This window comes from Phocoena sinus, chromosome 1, assembly GCF_008692025.1.
Source record: "Phocoena sinus isolate mPhoSin1 chromosome 1, mPhoSin1.pri, whole genome shotgun sequence".
Taxonomy (NCBI): Eukaryota; Metazoa; Chordata; class Mammalia; order Artiodactyla; family Phocoenidae; genus Phocoena; species Phocoena sinus.
This window is the reverse complement of record NC_045763.1, coordinates 37,628,549-37,647,591: the sequence shown is the minus strand read 5'-3', so window position 1 is coordinate 37,647,591 and position 19,043 is coordinate 37,628,549. Positions and strand designations below refer to the sequence as shown.

General features: G+C 51.0%; 2 protein-coding genes and 1 long non-coding RNA gene across 13 annotated transcripts in view; 2 read left to right on the top strand and 1 right to left on the bottom strand.

Moving 5' to 3' along the window:
* Positions 1-38: 38 nt before the first annotated feature.
* MUTYH (mutY DNA glycosylase) lies at positions 39-7,750 on the top strand. 10 transcript variants are annotated; one of them, XM_032607490.1, is made up of 16 exons: positions 39-178; positions 3,194-3,320; positions 3,867-4,015; positions 4,107-4,146; positions 4,261-4,334; positions 4,467-4,508; positions 4,590-4,661; positions 4,739-4,852; positions 4,938-5,035; positions 5,118-5,262; positions 5,347-5,410; positions 5,582-5,773; positions 5,878-6,014; positions 6,100-6,252; positions 6,429-6,470; positions 7,556-7,750. In XM_032607490.1, the coding sequence occupies exons 2-16, from the start codon at positions 3,200-3,202 to the stop codon at positions 7,655-7,657; spliced, it is 1,545 nt and encodes a 514-aa protein (XP_032463381.1). In that variant the 5' UTR covers positions 39-178; positions 3,194-3,199; the 3' UTR covers positions 7,658-7,750. The 10 variants fall into 10 exon arrangements, 9 of the variants coding, with proteins under 9 accessions (XP_032463381.1, XP_032463370.1, XP_032463359.1 ...); XM_032607479.1 differs by having other exon boundaries at positions 44-178; positions 3,864-4,015; XR_004346093.1 differs by having other exon boundaries at positions 47-178; positions 3,864-4,015; positions 6,100-6,320; positions 6,429-6,534; positions 7,556-7,691.
* A 140-nt stretch (positions 7,751-7,890) lies between these two features.
* On the bottom strand, positions 7,891-11,259 carry HPDL (4-hydroxyphenylpyruvate dioxygenase like). Its single transcript, XM_032607573.1, has one exon. The coding sequence runs from the start codon at positions 9,676-9,678 to the stop codon at positions 8,563-8,565; it is 1,116 nt and encodes a 371-aa protein (XP_032463464.1). The 5' UTR covers positions 9,679-11,259; the 3' UTR covers positions 7,891-8,562.
* A 1,790-nt stretch (positions 11,260-13,049) lies between these two features.
* LOC116745737 overlaps positions 13,050-19,043 on the top strand; it is a 37,813-nt gene continuing 31,819 nt past the window's right edge. For both annotated transcript variants that reach the window (XR_004347596.1, XR_004347641.1), the window contains exon 1: positions 13,050-13,193. This is a non-coding gene — a long non-coding RNA (uncharacterized LOC116745737). The remainder of the gene's footprint in view (positions 13,194-19,043) is intronic.

The following is a 19,043-nucleotide window of genomic DNA, read 5'->3' as shown; positions in this document are numbered from 1 at the left end:
CCCGGAATCGCCGACCGGTCGGACTTCCGTTCAGACCTCTCGGGTCTGGCGCGGTGGAGTCAGCCTGGCGCGCGCTAGGAGCCTATTGGCTGGTGTGGGCCGATTCACCGCCCGGATTGGATGGAGCCACGCCCCCTGGAGTTCGTCTGGGAGCTGGGCGCTGGAGATCGCGCAGGAGGTAATTTTTTCTCTGCGTACAACGCAATTGGAACGTGGGCCTTCGCGTTACCCTGTCTTCATCGATTCGGCCACGGGGTGGGGATCCCCGGAGGATGTGGCGCTGCCTGAGCTAAGCTTAAAGCACGCGTAGGAGTTATACAAAGACCGGGGAGTGTAGGGGAAGGAAGGATATTTGGGAAGGGGCAAGCTGCCAGGGAGGGTGGAGAGCTCACGGCGTTCCAGGAAGTGAAAGAAGCCGGGACGGAGACAGGAGATGAGGCTGCGGAGGTTGAGAGCGACCGGCTAGCAGGAACACTTTTGAAACAATCCGTTCGCGTGATAATAGGGATTTGAATTAAGCCTCCGGTAGGGACAGATTGTAAGTAATTAGGAGATATAGTTGACCTTGAGGGGTTTTGGACATGATTCCTGCTACCGTGAGTGTTGTCCCTACCGTAAACTAGCCCTTTCCCAAGGGCTCTTCTTCCCACCAAGGACTCTCAACCCTTTATCTCTTTGATTATTTGCTGTTTCCAGTCCATCTTCAACCTTTCTCTCGAGTCTTTTCATTATTCTGAATTGTTTGGATTTTTCCCATTCTGGAAAAAGGGGAACCTCCTTTTACTCTACCCCATCCCAAATTAGTTAACAAGTATTATATACAATTTGCCTGGCACCGTGCTCGGCTCTGGGGACACAACAGCCAACAAAAGATACCCAGTCCTAGCTTATATGGAGTTTTACAGTTAAGTGGGGGAAGCAGACACTGATCAAAGAATCACAAATAAATATGGAATTAAAATTGGTATAAGGGCAACAATGGAGGGCAACACAAGAGGGTAAGACTGGGGGGGATCAGATTTGGACATTTAAGTCAAGACCTGAAAAATGAGTAACTGTTAGGTAGAACATAGAAGAGCTCTCCAAGCAGAGGAAATGGACTGGGTGAGGCCTCAAGGAGAACAGACACTTGGGGGTTTTGAACCAACTATTTCAGGACAACATAGCTGTTCCGTAGTGAGCGAGGGGGATGGGGCTTGTTGGAGCCTACAAAGCTTATGTTAAGAGGATTGGCTTCTAAGAGAAATGGGTGTGACAGCCAAAGCCCTCTCCAGTGGCCTACAAGGTACTTTGTAGTCCTAGGCTCTCCACTTTCTTTACCTCTCTGACCTCATCAACTCCTCACCCCTTCCTTATTCCATTCTAACCATGCTGGCTTCCTCATTGTTCTACAAACACCAGGCAGCCTCCTTAGGGCCTTTGCACTAGCTTCTTAGGATTCCTTTCCCACAGGTATCCATTCACATGGCTAACTCCTTCAACTGCTTTAAGTCATTGGCCAAATATCACTTTAATAAGGCCCATCTTGACTACCTTCTTTAAAATTGCAACACTCCCACACCCCTACCCACTCATCCCCTTCACTGCTCTACTTTTCCTCTTTATGTTAGTATTTATCACCTAACATCCTATATAATTTACTGATTGTATGCATTATTTATTTCCCGTTAGACCCTAAGCTCTGGGACTTCCCTGGTGGTCCAGTGGTTAAGACTCCATGCTCCCAATGCAGGGGACACGGGTTCAATCCCCGGTCGGGGAACTAAGATTCTGCATGCCACACAGTGTGGCCAAAAAATAAAATAAACCATCTATAGACTTCAAATAATGACATTAAAAAAAATAATTATATAAGCTCCAGGAACCTTTGATGTTTTATTTACTGAAGTATTCCAAGTACCTAAAACTGCTCCATAAATATTTGTTTAATGAGTTAATGGGAAACCATTGAAGGTTTTAAGTAAAAAAGTAACATGATCATGTCTTAAAAGATTGCTTTAGTCTTTAGAGAACGGATTGTAGAATGAATGATGGAAGTCAGCAAGTTTGGTTAAGAAAGATTGGCTAGGAAGTGGAGGGGGTGGGTCTTGTGGAAGGGATTGGAGGAGGGGGAGGGAACATTCCTCCATATAATGGGATAAAGGACAAGGAAAGTGCAGATGGAGGTACGTTTGTACATTCATTCATTCTTTTCTCGGAAGGAGGAAGCAATCTCTTTTGATGAAAATGAGGTGTGAATTAAAAAGTTTGAGGAGAGAGTTTGAACCAGAGGCTCAGCAGGGACTGCAGTATAGCCAGGTGCAAGCTCTGCAGGCAGACCTTCGGAGTTTGAATCGAAAAGTTGCTTAATCACAAGCCTGTTTCCTTATAACTGAAATGGAGGTAATCCTAGAACAATCCTCATGGAGTTGTCAGGAGATTGAGAAATCTGGTAAAGCATTTAGCGTAGGATCTGACATATAACACTCACTAACTGTTAGCCACTGTTCTGTTAGGCAGCCAGAACAATAAGGGAAGAGTGAAGATCAACCAGATGTGTTTTCTCATTCATTACTAATGGATAGGTGGCTATGATCTACTAAATCAGGAGATTAGGAATAAAAATAGCTCATCTCCGTGCCCGCCCTGCCTCCCCCGCCCCCCCCCCCCCCCCCCCCCGCACAGTTTGCCATCTTCTCTCAGGCAAATCTTTCCCCTCTCTGATCCTTGGTTTCTCCTTTTTTTTTTCCCCTTTGCATTTTATGTTTTAAATCATTATCATAGAGGTTTATCCTTTCCATAGAATGAGGGTTTGGACTAGATGATTACTAAATGCTGTTTCAGTGTAAATGTGCTACATCTCTAAGCAGATAAACCTCCTACCTACACCTGTACTCCCAGGGATACACAGGTGCTCCCGCACAGGAGGCTTTGGTCCTTGACTCAGCCCAGCCCTGGCCTCTTATTTTGTTTATGTCTCCAAGACTACACTAATGCTGGTCCCTCTGAGGCCACTTGCAGGACCTCAGCCCTACTGGTCATACCTCAGTGCCACAGGCAGCCAAGAGCAAACCCATGAGCATCTGGGGAGTGCTTGGAGAAAAGCTAGACACTTTATATGAATGGTGTGGGGAAGGAGGTAGCTTTACCTTCTGTGGGGCCCTAAGATTTAGCCTCATGGCGACTGACTACTTTGGCTGGGCTTCCGTTCTAGTCAATCATGAGGAAGCCACGAGCAGCTGTGGGAAGTCGAAGTCGTTGCAGGAAGCAGGCATCCAGCCAGGAGGGAAGGGAGAAACGTGCCCTCAGCAGCAGCCAGGCCAAGCTGTCTGCACCTGACGGTGAGGAGCTTGGTCTTAGAGACTCAGGGGCTGGTTTAATTGGCCATGAAAGGGGACAGATTCAGGCTGGGAAGGGAGCGTGGTATGTATCAAGGCATTAAGGAACTAATTAAGGTTCTAATTCTGACTTTCCTCTGTGGCTTTGGGATAATTGCTCTGAATAGCTGCTTTCTTACCAGTGACATGGCGTAGTAGTCTGTGCATTTCCTTCCTCACTTGACTCTCATGGGATCAAATGAGTTTATCAACCTGTCAGTGTTTTGTAAATGGGAAGGCCCTGCACAGGTATATATTATGCTTGGCTGAAATATGGATTTTCATTATGACCCAGAGACAAAGGAGCCAGGGGTATCACCCTGGGAAATGAAGGCCAGAAACTTGGCTAAGGCTACCCAGGGCTAGAGACTCCAGGTCCCAAGCTTAAGCAAGGGCTTGGGGGTGGGGGAAGCTTTAAGTGGAACAGACTGAAACCAGGCCACAGTGCCCCAGATTGCTGGTGCACAGCCTGTGCAAGGACGATCCCTGAGTTTTCTGAGGCTCCAGCAGGCCTGGCCAGGCAGCAGGAGGAGGTGAGATTGCAGGCCCCTGTCTCCCCGTACCATCTATTCGGAGACACAGCTGAGGTGACAGTCTTCCGGAAGAGCCTGCTGAGCTGGTATGACCGAGAGAAGCGGGACCTACCCTGGAGAAGGCGGGTAGGTGGTTGAGGGATGGGGACGGTGGAGTGGGGGAGGCTGGTGCCCAGCCCCCTCCACACTAACTGCCCATCTGGAATTTCATTGGCAGGTGGAGGGTGAGGTGGACCTGGACAGGCGGGCATACGCTGGTGAGTACATCTCCTGAGAGCAGGGCTGCTTTGCCTGGACGCTCTCAGGTCTGGGTCTGTGGGCTAGGAGCAGGGCTGGTTAGCCGTGTCCTCATACCAACCCCTCTTCCCCAGTGTGGGTCTCAGAGGTCATGCTGCAGCAGACCCAGGTTGCCACGGTGATCGACTATTATAACCGATGGATGCAGGTGACTTCAGGGAATGAAGGGGAGGGTCATGGTCCAGACCCCAGATGACTCCTTTGGGGTGGGAATAAAGAAGGCTTCTTCCACCTCCTTCACCTTTGGCCTCATCTCTTTTTGCCTGCCTTCGGGCTGTAGAAGTGGCCAACGCTGCAGGACCTGGCCAGTGCTTCCTTGGAGGTGAGAGCCACCCTAGGGTCGGGGAATGGGGACTACTGAGGACCGACCTCTGATCCCTCTGACCTCTGACCCCACCCACAGGAGGTAAACCAGCTCTGGGCTGGCCTGGGCTATTACTCTCGAGGCCGGCGGCTACAGGAAGGAGCCCGGAAGGTAAGAGGGTGGCGGGGAGCGTGGGAGCCCCAGGGCCTCAGGTATCTTATAACCTTAAGCCTTCGCATCCCAATCAGGTGGTAGAGGAGCTAGGGGGCCACATGCCACGTACAGCAGAGACCCTGCAGTGGCTCCTGCCTGGTGTGGGGCGGTACACAGCCAGAGCCATTGCTTCCATTGCCTTTGGCCAGGTGAGCCCATAGCCCACCCCCATATTGTGTGTGCCCGCCTTCCCTCCTCCCAGACCAGGCTGACTCCTGGACTCCTCTGTGCCAGGCAACCGGTGTGGTGGATGGGAACGTAGTACGGGTGCTATGCCGTGTCCGAGCCATTGGTGCTGATCCCAGCAGCACCCTTGTTTCCCAGCAGCTCTGGTAGGATATTGGAGTAATGGGGGAGATTGGGAGAGTTGTCTCCAAAGGATCTTTGGCTCACAGCAACGTTCCCTTCTTGTAGGAGCCTAGCCCAGCAGCTGGTGGAGCCAGCCCGGCCAGGGGACTTTAATCAAGCAGCCATGGAGCTGGGGGCCACAGTGTGCACCCCGCAGCGCCCGCTCTGCAGCCAGTGCCCTGTGCAGAGCCTGTGCCGGGCACGCCAGAGGGTGAGCCATCTGGGGAAGGGGCAGTCAGGGGTCCTAGGGAGTGACCCCTGCCCCGTGACATCCTGCCCTGTCTCTGACTCTCAGGTGGAGCGGGAGCAGCTCTCAGCCTCACGGAGCCCGCCAGGCAGTCGTGACGTGGAGGAGTGTGGTGAGTGCCAGCCCTAGCCCTTCCCTGTACTGTCGAGGAGCTGCCTGTGGCCGCCTCATTCCATTTCATTCTACAGTCTAAGATTCTACAGAGCTGGGCCAAGGCCTGCTCTCTGGGCTTGGCACCTAAGCGCACCTGGCCTGAGTGGGGCTCTTGGATCTCTGTTCCCAGCTCCCAACACTGGACAGTGCCAGCTGTGTGCGCCTCCCACAGAGCCCTGGGACCAGACCCTGGGAGTGGCCAACTTTCCCAGAAAGGTCAGTCGCAGGCCCCCCAGGGAGGAGTGCTCTGCCACCTGTGTTCTGGAGCAGCCCAGGGCCCTTGGGGGTGCCCGAATTCTGCTGGTGCAGAGGCCCAACTCAGGTACCTTGATCCTCGGAGTGCAGGGAGGTGGCATGAGCAACAAGGAAGAAATAGAGGCATCAGTAGCTAAGGCCTAACGGATACCTGGCTGCCCTCCCTCTCAGGTCTGCTGGCAGGACTGTGGGAGTTCCCGTCTGTGACTGCAGAGCCCTCAGGGCAGCACCAGCGCAAGGCCCTGCTGCGGGAACTGCAGAGTTGGGTTGGGCCCGTCCCGGCCACCCGCCTTCGGCACCTGGGACAGGTGAGTGAGCAGAGGAGGGGCCAGGAATGATGGCTTCTGTGGCCACATCCACAGGTCTGTTTCAGCCTCTTGACGCTCCCCCCAGGTGGTCCACACCTTCTCTCACATCAAGCTGACATATCAAGTATACGGTCTGGCCCTGGAAGAACAGACCCCAGTGGCCATTGTACCACCTGGAGCTCGCTGGCTGACCCGGGAGGAGTTTCACACCGCTGCTGTCTCCACCGCCATGAAAAAGGCACTACCTTTGTTGTCTTCGTTGTACTTTTTGTGTTTCCTACATGTTCTAAGTGAACCTGTTACTATGTAAGCAAACAAAAAAGCATATCTTAAACAAAGGTGCTGGGGTATGAAGTTAAGGGCTCTTTGGGGTCAGATGCCAGCCCTGCACTTTCCTCCTCTCTTCTTGTCTAGGTGTTCCGTGTATACGAGGGCCAACAGCCAGGGACCTGCAAGGTGAGTGTCTTGGCCCTCACCCAGCCATCTCTCTCCAGGACCAAATCCACAGGTTTTCAGTGAGGTAAATGATGCACGTTTGGGTGAACAGTCTCCATGACAGACTTCACTGGGGCGAGAGAAATAGTTCTTGACCAGACTTTACAATCTGGGTCCAGCGTAGAGAGGGGACAAGAGCAAATGATGGAGACAGTAGTGTCACAGGTGTGTGAAATGTTTGTACAAGATTTTGTGGGATATGAAGTGGGGAGCTATCATTTTTATCTAGGAGGCAAGAATCAGGAATGGCTGCTTGGAAGGAGTGGCTGGTAACCTGGGTCCTGGAAATGAATTGTTTTCTCCAGGTTTGGAAGGGGAATCAGCTGTATAGACGTTCTTTCCAGGCCTAAGAGTAGTGTGAGCAAAGGTGGGGTACAGTACAGTCTGCAGCGCTCAAGGAGCTGTGAGCATTTGGTTTAGTTGGAGCGGTGAGCAGGGCCTGCCCAGGCCAGTCAGGAACGTGAACGCCAGGCCACTGAAGCATTTTAGGTGGAGAGAGGAGTCATCTTTGCATCTTAGGAAGACTGCCTCAGGCTGCCTTTTTAAATTAATTAATTAATTTCTGGCTGCATTGTGTCTTCGTTGCTGTGTTCGGGTTTTCTCTAGTTGCAGCGAGTGGGGGCTACTCTCTGTTGCGGTGCGCGCGCACGGGCTTCTCATCACTGTGGCTTCTCTCGTTTCAGAGCACGGGCTCTAGGGCTTTAGGTGCGTGGGCTTCAGTAGTTGTGGCTCGCGGGCTCTAGAGCGCAGGCTCAGTAGTTGTGGCGCACGGGCTTAGTTGCTCTGCGGCATGTGGGATCTTCCCGGACCAGGGCTCGAACCCATGTCCCCGGCATTGGCAGGCAGATTCTTAATCACTGCGTCACCAGGGAAGTCCTCAGGCTGCCTTTTAGAGAGTTGATCGAAGAGTTAGATACTGGTAACAGGATGGAAGCTTTACAATGTAAGGCTAGAATCTGAGCTAGATCAGTGGTGTGGGGGGAGGGGTGGAAGGAGAAGATTCTCTGTTGCCGCCTCAGTACCTCCTTCCTTTGGCTTCTGCACAGGGTTCCAAAAGATCCCAGGTGTCCACCCTGTCCGGATGGAAAAAGCCCAGCGCAGGCCAGCAAGTCCTGGATAGTTTCTTTCGGCCCCACATCCCCTGCTGATGCACCCAGCCTCAACAGTGCAACACAGTGATGCCTCTGGAAGCCCCCACCCCCTGAGAATCCTGTTTAATAAAGTGCTGATTTTTGTAGTCATCTGGAGACTTTCCACCTTCTCCTTAGCCCCCTCACTCCTCACCTCTGAGGGACCCAGGAAGTGGTAAAGTCCTGCTTGGTCCTGACTTCCACTGCTGAGCTCCTAGCCAGCCCTGGGCAGATGGAGGAAGGGAGTGTTCTGTCCTGAGTGATCTGTCCTCCTCCAGCCCCAGAAGAGAAGAAGGCAGCTGCAGGGAGCCCCTGCCAGTGGCTGACATCCAGCACTCTCAGTCCATGTCTCTGGTCAGCTCTGATTGGAGTTGTGTTATCACCCTAGAGCAGGTAGTTGAGCTCAGCTCTGACTCAGCCCCTCCCACCTGCAGTGGCTGGTCCCTAGGGAGAGGGGAATCACAGAGGAGGATTTGTTTTGTCTTAGACTCCTACCTCAAATAATAAACCATTTATTTTGGGATACATTACATATGCAGTGAAACAATACAGAAAAGCAGAGGGTTTTTAATCATAATATTGGGAGTGTGGTGGAGAGAAATGGGGTCAGAGAAGGACACAAGGAGGGTTCAAAAATATTGGTTATGTTCTATTTCCTAATTGTGTAATTCCTTTATTCTTTACATTTTGCATATATGTTAGATATAGACAATATGAGAAACGTTTCACAGTTTAAAAAAAAGTCCCATCTCTTTGGACCCCTGTGAGATTCAACTTCTGGCAAGATGAGATGGAGGCCACACCTGGCTCCTAAAGACAAAGCCTTTCACTCCAGGCCTCTGTGGGTGTCTCAGTTCCAGCAGGCCCTGTGCTGGACTCCCCATTGCTCCAGGACAGGCGGCTACACCCAGCTTCAGCCCTTCTCAGGCTTCCTGGACCCTGGCAGCTTGCTCCTGCATGGACTGCCACAGGGCCCGAATGTTGCCCTGGCCAAATCCAGTGGCCCCCTGCCTCTGAATCAGCTCCAGGAAGAAAGTGTCCTCTGCAAAGAGGGACTTGGTGAAGACCTGAAGCAGAAACTTGCCTCTGTCACCATCTAGCAAGACCCCCTGTCGGGCCAGCAGGCTAGGCTCTAGCCCTGCAGCCAGGATCTGCTTCTCCTTGCCTGGCTGCTGGTAGTAGGCCTCAGGAGGAGTCAGGAGCTGACCCCCGGCCCCTACCACACCCTCAGTGGCTTTCATGATATTTGGTGTGTATAACCCCACGTGCTGCAGTCCAGGTCCCCCGTTCCGGGCCAGGAACTGCTCCACCTGGTCCTGTCGGCTGGTGACCCCCAGCAGGGACTCGGCCAGCACGAGGGTAGGGACAGCACTACCCGTAGGGGCCCGCAGGGCGGTGAGCCTCAGCCCCCCGGGCCCGGACTCTGCTGCCACCTCCAGGCCCAGCTCCGGATCCTCACCTGGGCTCAGCGGCAGGTGGTGAAAGCCTAGACAGTCGTGGAACCAGCGCATCAGTTTTGGGGAGCTGCTGGGGGTGCAGGCCAAGGTCAGGTGGTCCACGTGGCTGACCCAGCCTGGGCCAGGTGCGGAGGGCACAGGCCTAAAGCCGGGCAGAAAGGGCCCGCGGAAGCCAGTGCGGTCCAGCAGCGTCAGGCTGAGGTTGCCGGCTGGCGAGCTGATCACGGCGTAGGTGGCGGCGCCCTGCTCATCCCGCATGCTGACAGGGGGCACCGGCACGCTGCAGCCGAGCGCCGCCAGCGCCCGGGCGGCGGCGCCCGCGTCCGCCACGTCGAAGCACAGGTTCGTGGCACTGGGCACCGCATGATGCGGGTCCAGGCCGTACAGCGGCTCTGCGGGCCCCGCGCCCTCGTTCACCAAAAAGACCGCGTCGCCGCTCCGCAGAGCCAGCTGCCGCCAGCCGTCTGCTTCCCGCACCGCCAGGGGCTGGAAGCCGAAGAGGCGCTGCAGATCCCGGGCGAGGGGCAGCCCCGCCGGCACGTGGAAAGCGATATGGCACAGACGGCGGGCGGGCGCGGCCATGGCGGTCTGGATGGCGTCCCCGGCCTGTCCTTCCCCTGGGGACAATCACTTGTCCGGGACTCGGAGACTCTCAGTCCCTGGCTTGTCGTCAGAAGCCGGTGGAGTCCAATTTTGCCTGCAGACCGCGTTCCTCGATCTTCTTCGGGGAGAAGCCACAAACGGACCACTTGGGGGCTTGCGGTTCCCTCTGCCGAAGCACGCCAAACTGGAGTTGCCTGGAGACCACCGAGTCTGAGCTGCGGCTCTAGAGAACCACGCGGAGCCAGTACAGGGGCGGGGCGAGAGAGGGGGGCGGAGCCAGTGACTGCCACTCTCCACCCTCTCGCTCAGCCTGTGTGGCCGAGAGTACACCGGGGACATAGGACTGACCCTTCCCATGACCTCTGGCTGGGCCTCACTCTTGGACACTGACCTTCCCACGGCCTCTGGCTGGGCCACACACCTTTGGGCACTGAGCCTCCCATCCCCGGACCCTGGAGATCACAATACCTGCCTTCACTAGGTTCCAAGTACTGGGTTCCCACTCATGCCCCAACCTCAGAGAAAAGGGAATCAGCCCTAGTCGGGGGAAGAGTCCGAATTTTCCCTCTACAAGCACGGAATTTCTTAGCAATTTCATGTTTTAGCTTAAAATTTTTGGAGAATTTTGCTTTTAATTGCCTAATGTTCCTTTAAAACTTAAAATAGAATAAAATGCTTTAAGTTACAGATTTTCACTTTTTCCCCAAAATGGTCCAGAGAAATTTATGTTATAGGAAGATAGACCATTTATATAGCTCCTAAATGCATCTCTCTTTTGGGAAATCTTTCAGCTGCACCTTTTCAACCCCACTTCTCCCTTAACATTTTTTACGCCCTTGTCCCAAACAAGATTTGGAGAAAAAAACAGTGGCTCAGGATCTGAAAGGAACAGCTGCACAGGCACCCTTTCTCACCCTCCTGGCTCTATTAGGACTAGAATAAGCCCTCTTTGCTCTTTCCAGCTTCCTGACTGGGTATTAGGCCAGAGGAGCTTTCTGGGGGCATTTCTGGCCTTGCCACTGAGAACTGTGTGAGATCACTGGATTGAGGAAATTAGGAGTCTTCTGGAACTTCACCTGGTAGCTCTTGAAGGGTTTGGAAGGGCATTCCATGAAGAGCAAATGGCATAAGCAAAAGCTCAGTGAGGAATGTGAGCCAAACCCTCAGAGGAGCAATGGAGCATAAGGTTGGGGAGACAGTTGGGATGGATGCCTGTGGTCTGAGGCAATGCAAAAGAGATTCATTTGTCAGGCAGCCTGGTGTGATGACTTACTGTTGAGTTTCATTGGCAGGAGGGAGAAGGATGTGATGAGGGGACAGGGCTTAGAAAAACACCTGGCTGGGTGTTCAGGCCTACAGCCAGGAAGGCAGTACCTGAAGCAGTGGTGAAAGGTACTTGGTGCTACTCTGCACTCCAGTGAATTGGAGAACATGGACTCCAAAAGCCAGACAGACCTGGGTTTAAAAATCTACCTCCAACACTTATTAGCACATGTATAACTTTGGGCAAATTGCTTAACTTCTGAATCTTAGTTTCGTCATCTATAAAAATGGGAATAATAATAGTGCCTACTTCGTGGGATTGTTTTGATTAAATGAAATAGTATATGGTGCAGCCTGGCAAAAGATCCAGGTTTTAGCCTGTGAACCTGGGCCTGACTGTGGGGTCAGGGCATACAAAGGGCTACTCCTCCGTAGTCTTGAGCACTGGGAAGGCACTGGGAGGGCTCTGGCTTTGGTGGTGGATTCTGGGGGAGGGGGCCCTGGGAATAGGGATCTGAGAGGGCTGGTACAGAAAAGACAATGCTCTGCCCGAGCTATCATGATTGGGGCCCCAAGGGAGCAGCTTCCAGGCCTTTGGTCCGGGAGAAGGAATTTCCACTCAAGGGCTCCAGGTATGGACAGAGGGAACAGAAACAGGACCCCTGACCAATCACTTCTGACCTGGGGGAAGGTAGATTTCTGGAAGCTAAGTGGGGGTTGTCTTAAAGAAAAGGATGGGGCTTCCCTGGTGGCGCAGTGGTTGAGAGTCCGCCTGCCGATGCAGGGGACACAGGTTCGTGCCCCGGTCCGGGAAGATCCCACATGCCGCGGAGCGGCTGGGCCTGTGAGCCATGGCCACTGAGCCTGCGCGTCCGGAGCCTGTGCTCCGCAACGGGAGAGGCCACAGCAGTGAGGGGCCCGCGTACCGCAAAAAAAAAAAAAAAGAAAAAGAAAAGGGTGACCTTGTCTGGGGTACACTGCCCAGCAAGGGCACTGTGCTTGACTTTGGCCCAGTGCACAGACGGCTCTGGAGACCAGTTGGGGTTAGAGAACTAGACTCTACTTCCTGCAGCCCTGCTGGCGTCTTGGCCGTGACCTCCTGGGATCAGACTGGTGTCCTCCTGCGATCAAGACCCTGCAGAACTTTCCCAAGATAGGTCCTCCGAGCCTGGCCGCGGTTGCACTCCTGGAGCTATTGATAACGAGGGTGGGCGCGCAGGTCGAGACCTGAGGGAACCGGCCAATACCACTGGAGGGCGCGCGCGCGGGTCGGAGAGTTTAGGTGGTGACGCCTCTCCTATACATCCGCCTTCTACAACGACAAGGTCAGCAGAGGTGGAGGTGGGGGCTGTGGAGGGCGGAGGAGTTGAACTCCCGGAGCTCGCAGACCCGAGGCACACTCGGCCCCTACAGAAATCCTCACCCCCGCCCGCTCCCCGCTCCTTCCTCTCCCCTTCTCCCTTCTCCCCTCTCCTCCACCCTCCCTCTCCCAGCCGCAAAGGAGGCCCCAAAGCTCGCACCTTTCAGGGCCCACCTCTCCCCTCCCCTCCTCCCTCCCCTCCCCTCCCCTCCTCCCTCCCCTCCCCTCCCCTCCTCCCTCCCCTCCCCTCCCCTCCTCCCTCCCCTCCCCTCCCCTCCTCCCTCCCCTCCCCTCCCCTCCTCCCTCCCCTCCCCTCCCCTCCTCCCTCCCCTCCCCTCCCCTCCTCCCTCCCCTCCCCTCCCCTCCTCCCTCCCCTCCCCTCCCCTCCTCCCTCCCCTCCCCTCCTCCCTCCCCTCCCCTCCCCTCCTCCCTCCCCTCCCCTCCCCTCCTCCCTCCCCTCCCCTCCCCTCCTCCCTCCCCTCCCCTCCCCTCCTCCCTCCCCTCCCCTCCCCTCCTCCCTCCCCTCCCCTCCCCTCCTCCCTCCCCTCCCCTCCCCTCCCTTACCTCACCCCGCCCCGCCCCTCCCTTACCTCACCCCGCCCCGCCCCTCCCTTACCTCACCCCGCCCCGCCCCTCCCTTACCTCACCCCGCCCCTCTCAAGTTCCCTCCTTCCTTCCTTCCCCTGAAATCCGCTCCCGGAAACTCCCGCCTTTCTGGCCGCGCCCATCCGGAGCTCCCTCCCCATCCAGGAGGCGACCTCAGATGCTCCCTCCTTTCTGGCCTTGCCCTTGCCCTGCCTCCCCGTGATTCTGTTCTTCTCCTTGAGCCCTTGACTTTTTATAAGGAATGACCTGGAAGACCTCAGAGAAGGTGACTTTGTGTGTTTGTGTGTGTGTGTGTGTGTGTGGTAAAACACACATAATATTCACCACGTTACATTTTTAAGGTACGGTTCAGTGGTATTAAGTACATTCATGACGCGCAACCATCACTTCATCCATATGCTGAACCCTTCCTCCACAGCTGACACTGTACCCTTTAGATAGCTCGCCACTCTCCCCTGCCCCCGCCCCTGGCAACCACTGTTCTATTTTCTGTCTCTGTTATGATTTTGACTACTCTAGGTACCTCATGTAAGTGAAATCGTGCAGTGTGTGTGTGTGTGTGTGTGTGTGTGTGTGTGACTGGCGTATTTCACTTAGCATAATGCCTGTAAGTTTCATCCATGTTTCATCCATGTTGTAGTATATGTCAGAATTGCGAGAAGGTGACTTTTGAGTTAATTCCTGAAGGAAGTGAAGGGGCAAGAGGAACAAATGTAAAGGCCCTGAGGCAGGAATGGGGCTGGTGTAATGGAGCAAAAGTCCAGTGCAGCTGGAATAGGATAGGGAGGAGGGGGAATAGTAGCCATAAGGCAAACTTTGGCCTCTCAACAAGATAGGAAGCCACTGGAGGTCACCTTTAAGCTGAAGGGTGACCGGATCAGACTCCACATTTCTATTGAACCTCGCTGGCTGCTGAGTTGATAATAGGATGGAGGGTAGCAAGGGCAGAATGGGGAGGCCAGTGAAGAGGCTGTTGCTTCTAACATTGTCTGGAGGACTAGGGAAGGCTTCCCAGGAGAAGCTGAGACCAGAAGTTTGAGTAGGAATTGACAAGGTGAGGGGTACCTTTATGTGTCAGAGGTTGGGAGTGAAGTATTCCAGGTGGAGGACACGGCTTATACAAAGGTGTGGAGGTGAGAGCAAGTGTAGTTGATTGGCAATTGTTAGTACAGTTGGCCCTTTTCTTAAAAAAAGTTTTTGGCCGCACTGTGCAGCATGCAGTTTATTAGTTCCCCTGACCACGGATTGAACCCGCATCCCCTGCAGTGGGAGTGTGGAGTCTTAACCACTGGACTGCCAGGGAAGTCCCAGTTGACCCTTGAATAACACGGGTTTGAACTTACATGCGGGTCCACTCATATGCAGGGTTTTTTTTCAGTAAATACATACTACAGTAGTACATCATTCGTGGTGCGTTGAATCCGAGGATGCGGAACTGCAGGTGTGGAGAGCTGACTCTAAAGTTATATGCAGATTTTACAGGGATTTCCAACTGCACAGGGGTTGGCCCCCTAACCCTACCACCCCCCACCACGTTGTTCAAGGGTCAGCTCATTAAACCCCTAGATTGGGAGCTTCCTGGGGAAGAGATGTATTTTCATTTCCATAGGGCAGGGCCTCTACAGGCGCTCTGAAGACCTGCTGATACCACCCTCTCCTCCCCTGTCACTGTGAAGTAAGAGTGCCACCTGGGTTAGACTAACCAGGGCTCTGGGTCTCACCAACACTCACATCATCAGTGAGCTTGCTTTACTGATTTTCCTCTCTCTCCTATATATCTTCATTCTGTCCCTTTTAAGAGAGATCATCAGGTCTCTTTCATCTTAAAAAAAAACAAACCAAAAAGCCCTCCCTCTATCCTGCTTACTTCTACAACTATTTTTGTATAACTCTCCTACCCTTCACAGCCAAACTTATAAAAATAAGGATTTTTAAAAATTAAAGTATAGTTGATTTACAATATTGTGCTAGTTTCATGTGTACAGCAAAGTGATTCAGTTATATATATATATATTTTTTTTCAGATTATTTTCCTTCATAGGTTACTACAAGATATTGAATATAGTTCCCTGTGCTCTACAGTAAATTCTTGTTGCTTATTTATTTTATGTATAGTAGTTTGTATCTTTAATCCCACACTCCTGATTTATTCTCCTCCTGACCCCCGTCCCTTTCCCCTTTGATAACTATAAGTTTGTCTTCTATGTCTGTGAGTCTGTTTCTGTTTTGTATATATATATTCATTTGTGTTATATTTTAGATTCCACATATAAGTCATATATATTTGTCCTTCTCTAACTTCACTTAGTGTGATATTCTCTAGGTCCACCCATGTTGCTGCAAATGGCAATATTTCATTATTTTTGTGGCTAATATTCCATTGTATATATATATATATATATATATATATATATACACACATATATATATGTATACCACATTTAAAAAAAAAGATATTTATTTATTTGGTTACACCGGGTCTTAGTTGCGGCAGGCGGGCTCCTTCGTTGCGGCTCCAGGGCTCCTTAGTTGCGGCATGCATGTGAGATCTAGTTCCCTGACCAGGGATCAAACCCGGGCTCCTGCAGTGGGAGCGCGGAGTCTTATCCACTGTGCCACCAGGGAAGTCCCATATACCACGTTTTTTTTTAATTTAACATTTTATTTCATGGAACTAACATATACAAAGTAAAAAAAAGTGTCTGAGAACAAAAAATGATTTTCCGAGTACTTTTTTCTTTCTAGTGTTTCATTTATTTAATAAATATTTGTTTTATTCATACTACGTATGGGGAACTTTGCTATCTGCTAAGAACACACATACACACTTGGCATTGCCCCTACTTTTAATTTAATTATGGATAATGGCTATTTGTAATAAGAACAAAGGCTTCTATGCTTAACACACATTAACTCATTAAACAAAAATACTATAATGTCCACTTTGTAGTTGGGGAGACTGAGGCAAAGAAGAGTTAAATAATTTGTACAAGGCAGACAGCTGGTAAATGGAGAGGATGGAATTTCAAATCTGGCTTAGTTTTTAGTTTTTAGTCTCTTAACCATTATAGTGCATTTATTCTCTTAGCTCCCCGCCCAACGCTGGCGCCTCTCTGCTTGTGGGATCTTAGTTCCCCAGCCAGGGAGTGAAGCCAGGCCCACGGCAGTGAAAGTGCTTTCTTAACCACTGGACTGCCAGGGAGTTCCCTGCATGTATCTTTTTGAATTAGAGTTTTCATCTTTTCTGGATATATGCCCAGGAGTGGGACTGCTGGATCATACGGTAGCTCTATTTTTAGTTTTTTAAGGAACCTCCATACTGTTTTCCATAGAGGCTGCACCAATTTACATTCCCACCAACAGTGTAGGAGGGTTCCCTTTTCCCCACACCCTCTCCAGCATTTATTGTTTGTAGCCTTTTTGATGATTTGATTTTTGACCATTGTGAGGTGGTACCTCATTGTCATTTTGATTTGCATTTATCTAATAATTAGTGATGTTGAGTGTCTTTTCATGTGCCTGTTGACCATCTGTATGTCTTCTTTGGAGAAATGTCTATTTAGGTCTTCTGCCCATTGAAAATTAGTTTTTAAAGACATAAATTATGTAAAATTTCACTATACATGCTTGCAATAAATATCCAAACATACAGGGACTTCTCTGGTGGTCCAGTGGCTAAGACTCCACGTTCCCAATGCAGGGGGCCTGGGTTTGATCCCTGGTCAGGGAACGAGATCCCACATGCCTCAGCTAAAAACCCCACATGCCGCAATGAAGATCTTGTGTGCTGCAACTAAGACCCAGCACAGCCAAATAAATAAATAAATATTTTAAAAAATCCAAACATGAAAAAACATAAAATCAAAAGTAAAATTCTCCTTCGCTGACTACCCTGCAGAAATAACCACTGTGAAGAGTTTCTTGTGTATCCTTTTTAAGCATTTTCTATGCATTTATACAAGCATATATGGCTGTCCTTTTTCCTTGATGCATCCAGTCTTTTTTTTTTAATTAATTAATTAATTAATTAATTTATTTTTTTGGCTGCATTGGGTCTTCGTTGCTGCACGCGGGCCCCCTCTAGCTGTGGCGAGCAGGGACCACTCTTCATTGTGGTGCATGGGCCTCTCAATGCGGTTTCCTGTCTTGTTGCAGAGCATGGGCTCTAGGCGCGTGGGCTTCAGTAGTTGTGGCACATGGGCTTAGTAGTTGTGGCTCACGGGCTCTAGAGCGCAGGCTCAGTAGTTGTGGCACACGGGCTTAGTTGCTCCACGGCATGTGGGATCTTCCTGGACCAGGGCTTGAACCTGTGTCCCCTGCTTTGGCAGGTGGGCTCCCAACCACCGCGCCACCAGGGAAGTCCTGATGCATCCAGTCTTGATGCATCCATTTCAATACATATAAATCTAGCATGTTATTTTTTTAAATTTAATTTATTTTTTTATACATCAGGTTCTTATTAGTTATCTATTTTATGCATTAATGTATATATGTCAATCCCAATCTCCCAATTCATCCCACCAACACCACCCCCAGCATGTTCTTTTTAACAGATATATAATATCCTGTTGTGTGGCTGTTTTATAGCTAATTTAACCAGCCCCCTGTTGAGTATGCAAATTGTATTTCACTTTAGCTATTTATAAAATGCCACAGTAAATATCCTCTCTGTAAGTCTTTGTGCATGGGTGAAGTACATTTGTAGGCTAACTTCTTGGAAGTAGAATTGTTGGGGTAAAGGCTGTGTGTATTTTTAATTTTCATAAATTCTGCCTAATTGCCATTCAAAAAAGTTGTACCTAATTACACTCGCACTGATAACTTTGATAGTTTAGCCACATTTATTGAAAGAGTTGTATACAGTTGCTTTCTCCACCTCTTCACCTCCTACTTACAGCACAACTCACTCTAACTTGGCTTCTCTCCACCACTTCACTTTAAAAGGATCTAAGGAGAGGTTGACTGCTCTCTCCTTTCTGAAACACTCTTGCCCTGGCTTTTTTTTTTTTTTTTTGCGGGACACGCAGGCTCAGCGGCACATGGCTCACGGACCCAGCCGCTCCATGGCATGTGGGATCTTCCAGGACCGGGGCACGAACCCGCGTCCCCTGCATCGGCAGGCAGACTCTCAACCACTGCGCCACCAGGGAAGCCCTTGCCCTGGCTTTTATAATACCGTACTTGCCTGGTCTTCCTCTGCCGACTTGTGAATGTTGGTGCTGCTTAGGGCTTCAGTTACAATCTGCATGCAGATGACCCCGACATTATTTCCTTCTTCCTAATCTTTATCCACCTGCTTATTTGCCATCTTGATGTGCACGCATGACCCACAGGCACCTCAGATTCAACATGCCCAACATCTTCCTCCTCTGGTGCTCCCTTCTCAGCAGCTGTTCCACTGCTGTCCAGTGGTCCTAGCCAGAAACCTGCAAGTCATTTTTGAACCTCACTGTCCCTCAACCTTCACCTCCAGTCAATCACCATGTCCCTGCCCATTCTATCTCCATAATGCCTCTCAAACTATCACATCTCTCATCATCTCCCCACACTACCCAAGTCCAGGTCCTCACTGTGTACCACCTGGACACTGCAATGACCTTCTAATTGCCTCCCTGGCTTTAGACTTACTACTCTCCAAACCAGTCTCCACCCTGTAGCCAGAGTGAGCTTTGAAAAATGCAGATCTGATTATGTTACAGTCCTGCTTAAAACCCTTCACTAAGTTCTGATTGCACTTAGGGTAAAGACAAATAAACCTCCCCTGGCTGATGAGGCCTTGGCAACCTAATTGTCACCACTAACAATTGTTAATCACCAACTGTTGTCACTACTAACCTCCTCCTTCATACTGTAATTAGTTTCTTGAATGTTTTATGCTCCTTCCCACTCAGAGTTTTTGTCTTTGCTGTTCCTTCCTGCCTGGAATACTCTCTCTTTCCCTCCTGCCTTGACCTGGCAAACACCTTCTCAATAAGTAGGTCTCAGCGTAAATTTAACTTGTTTGAGGATGCCTTCCAAGACCCTGAGACTTATGCCCAGTGCCTAACACAAGGGTTGGTACGTGTTGAGAGCTCAATAAATATTTACTAATGAACAAGCGAAGGCCTCAAGGGCC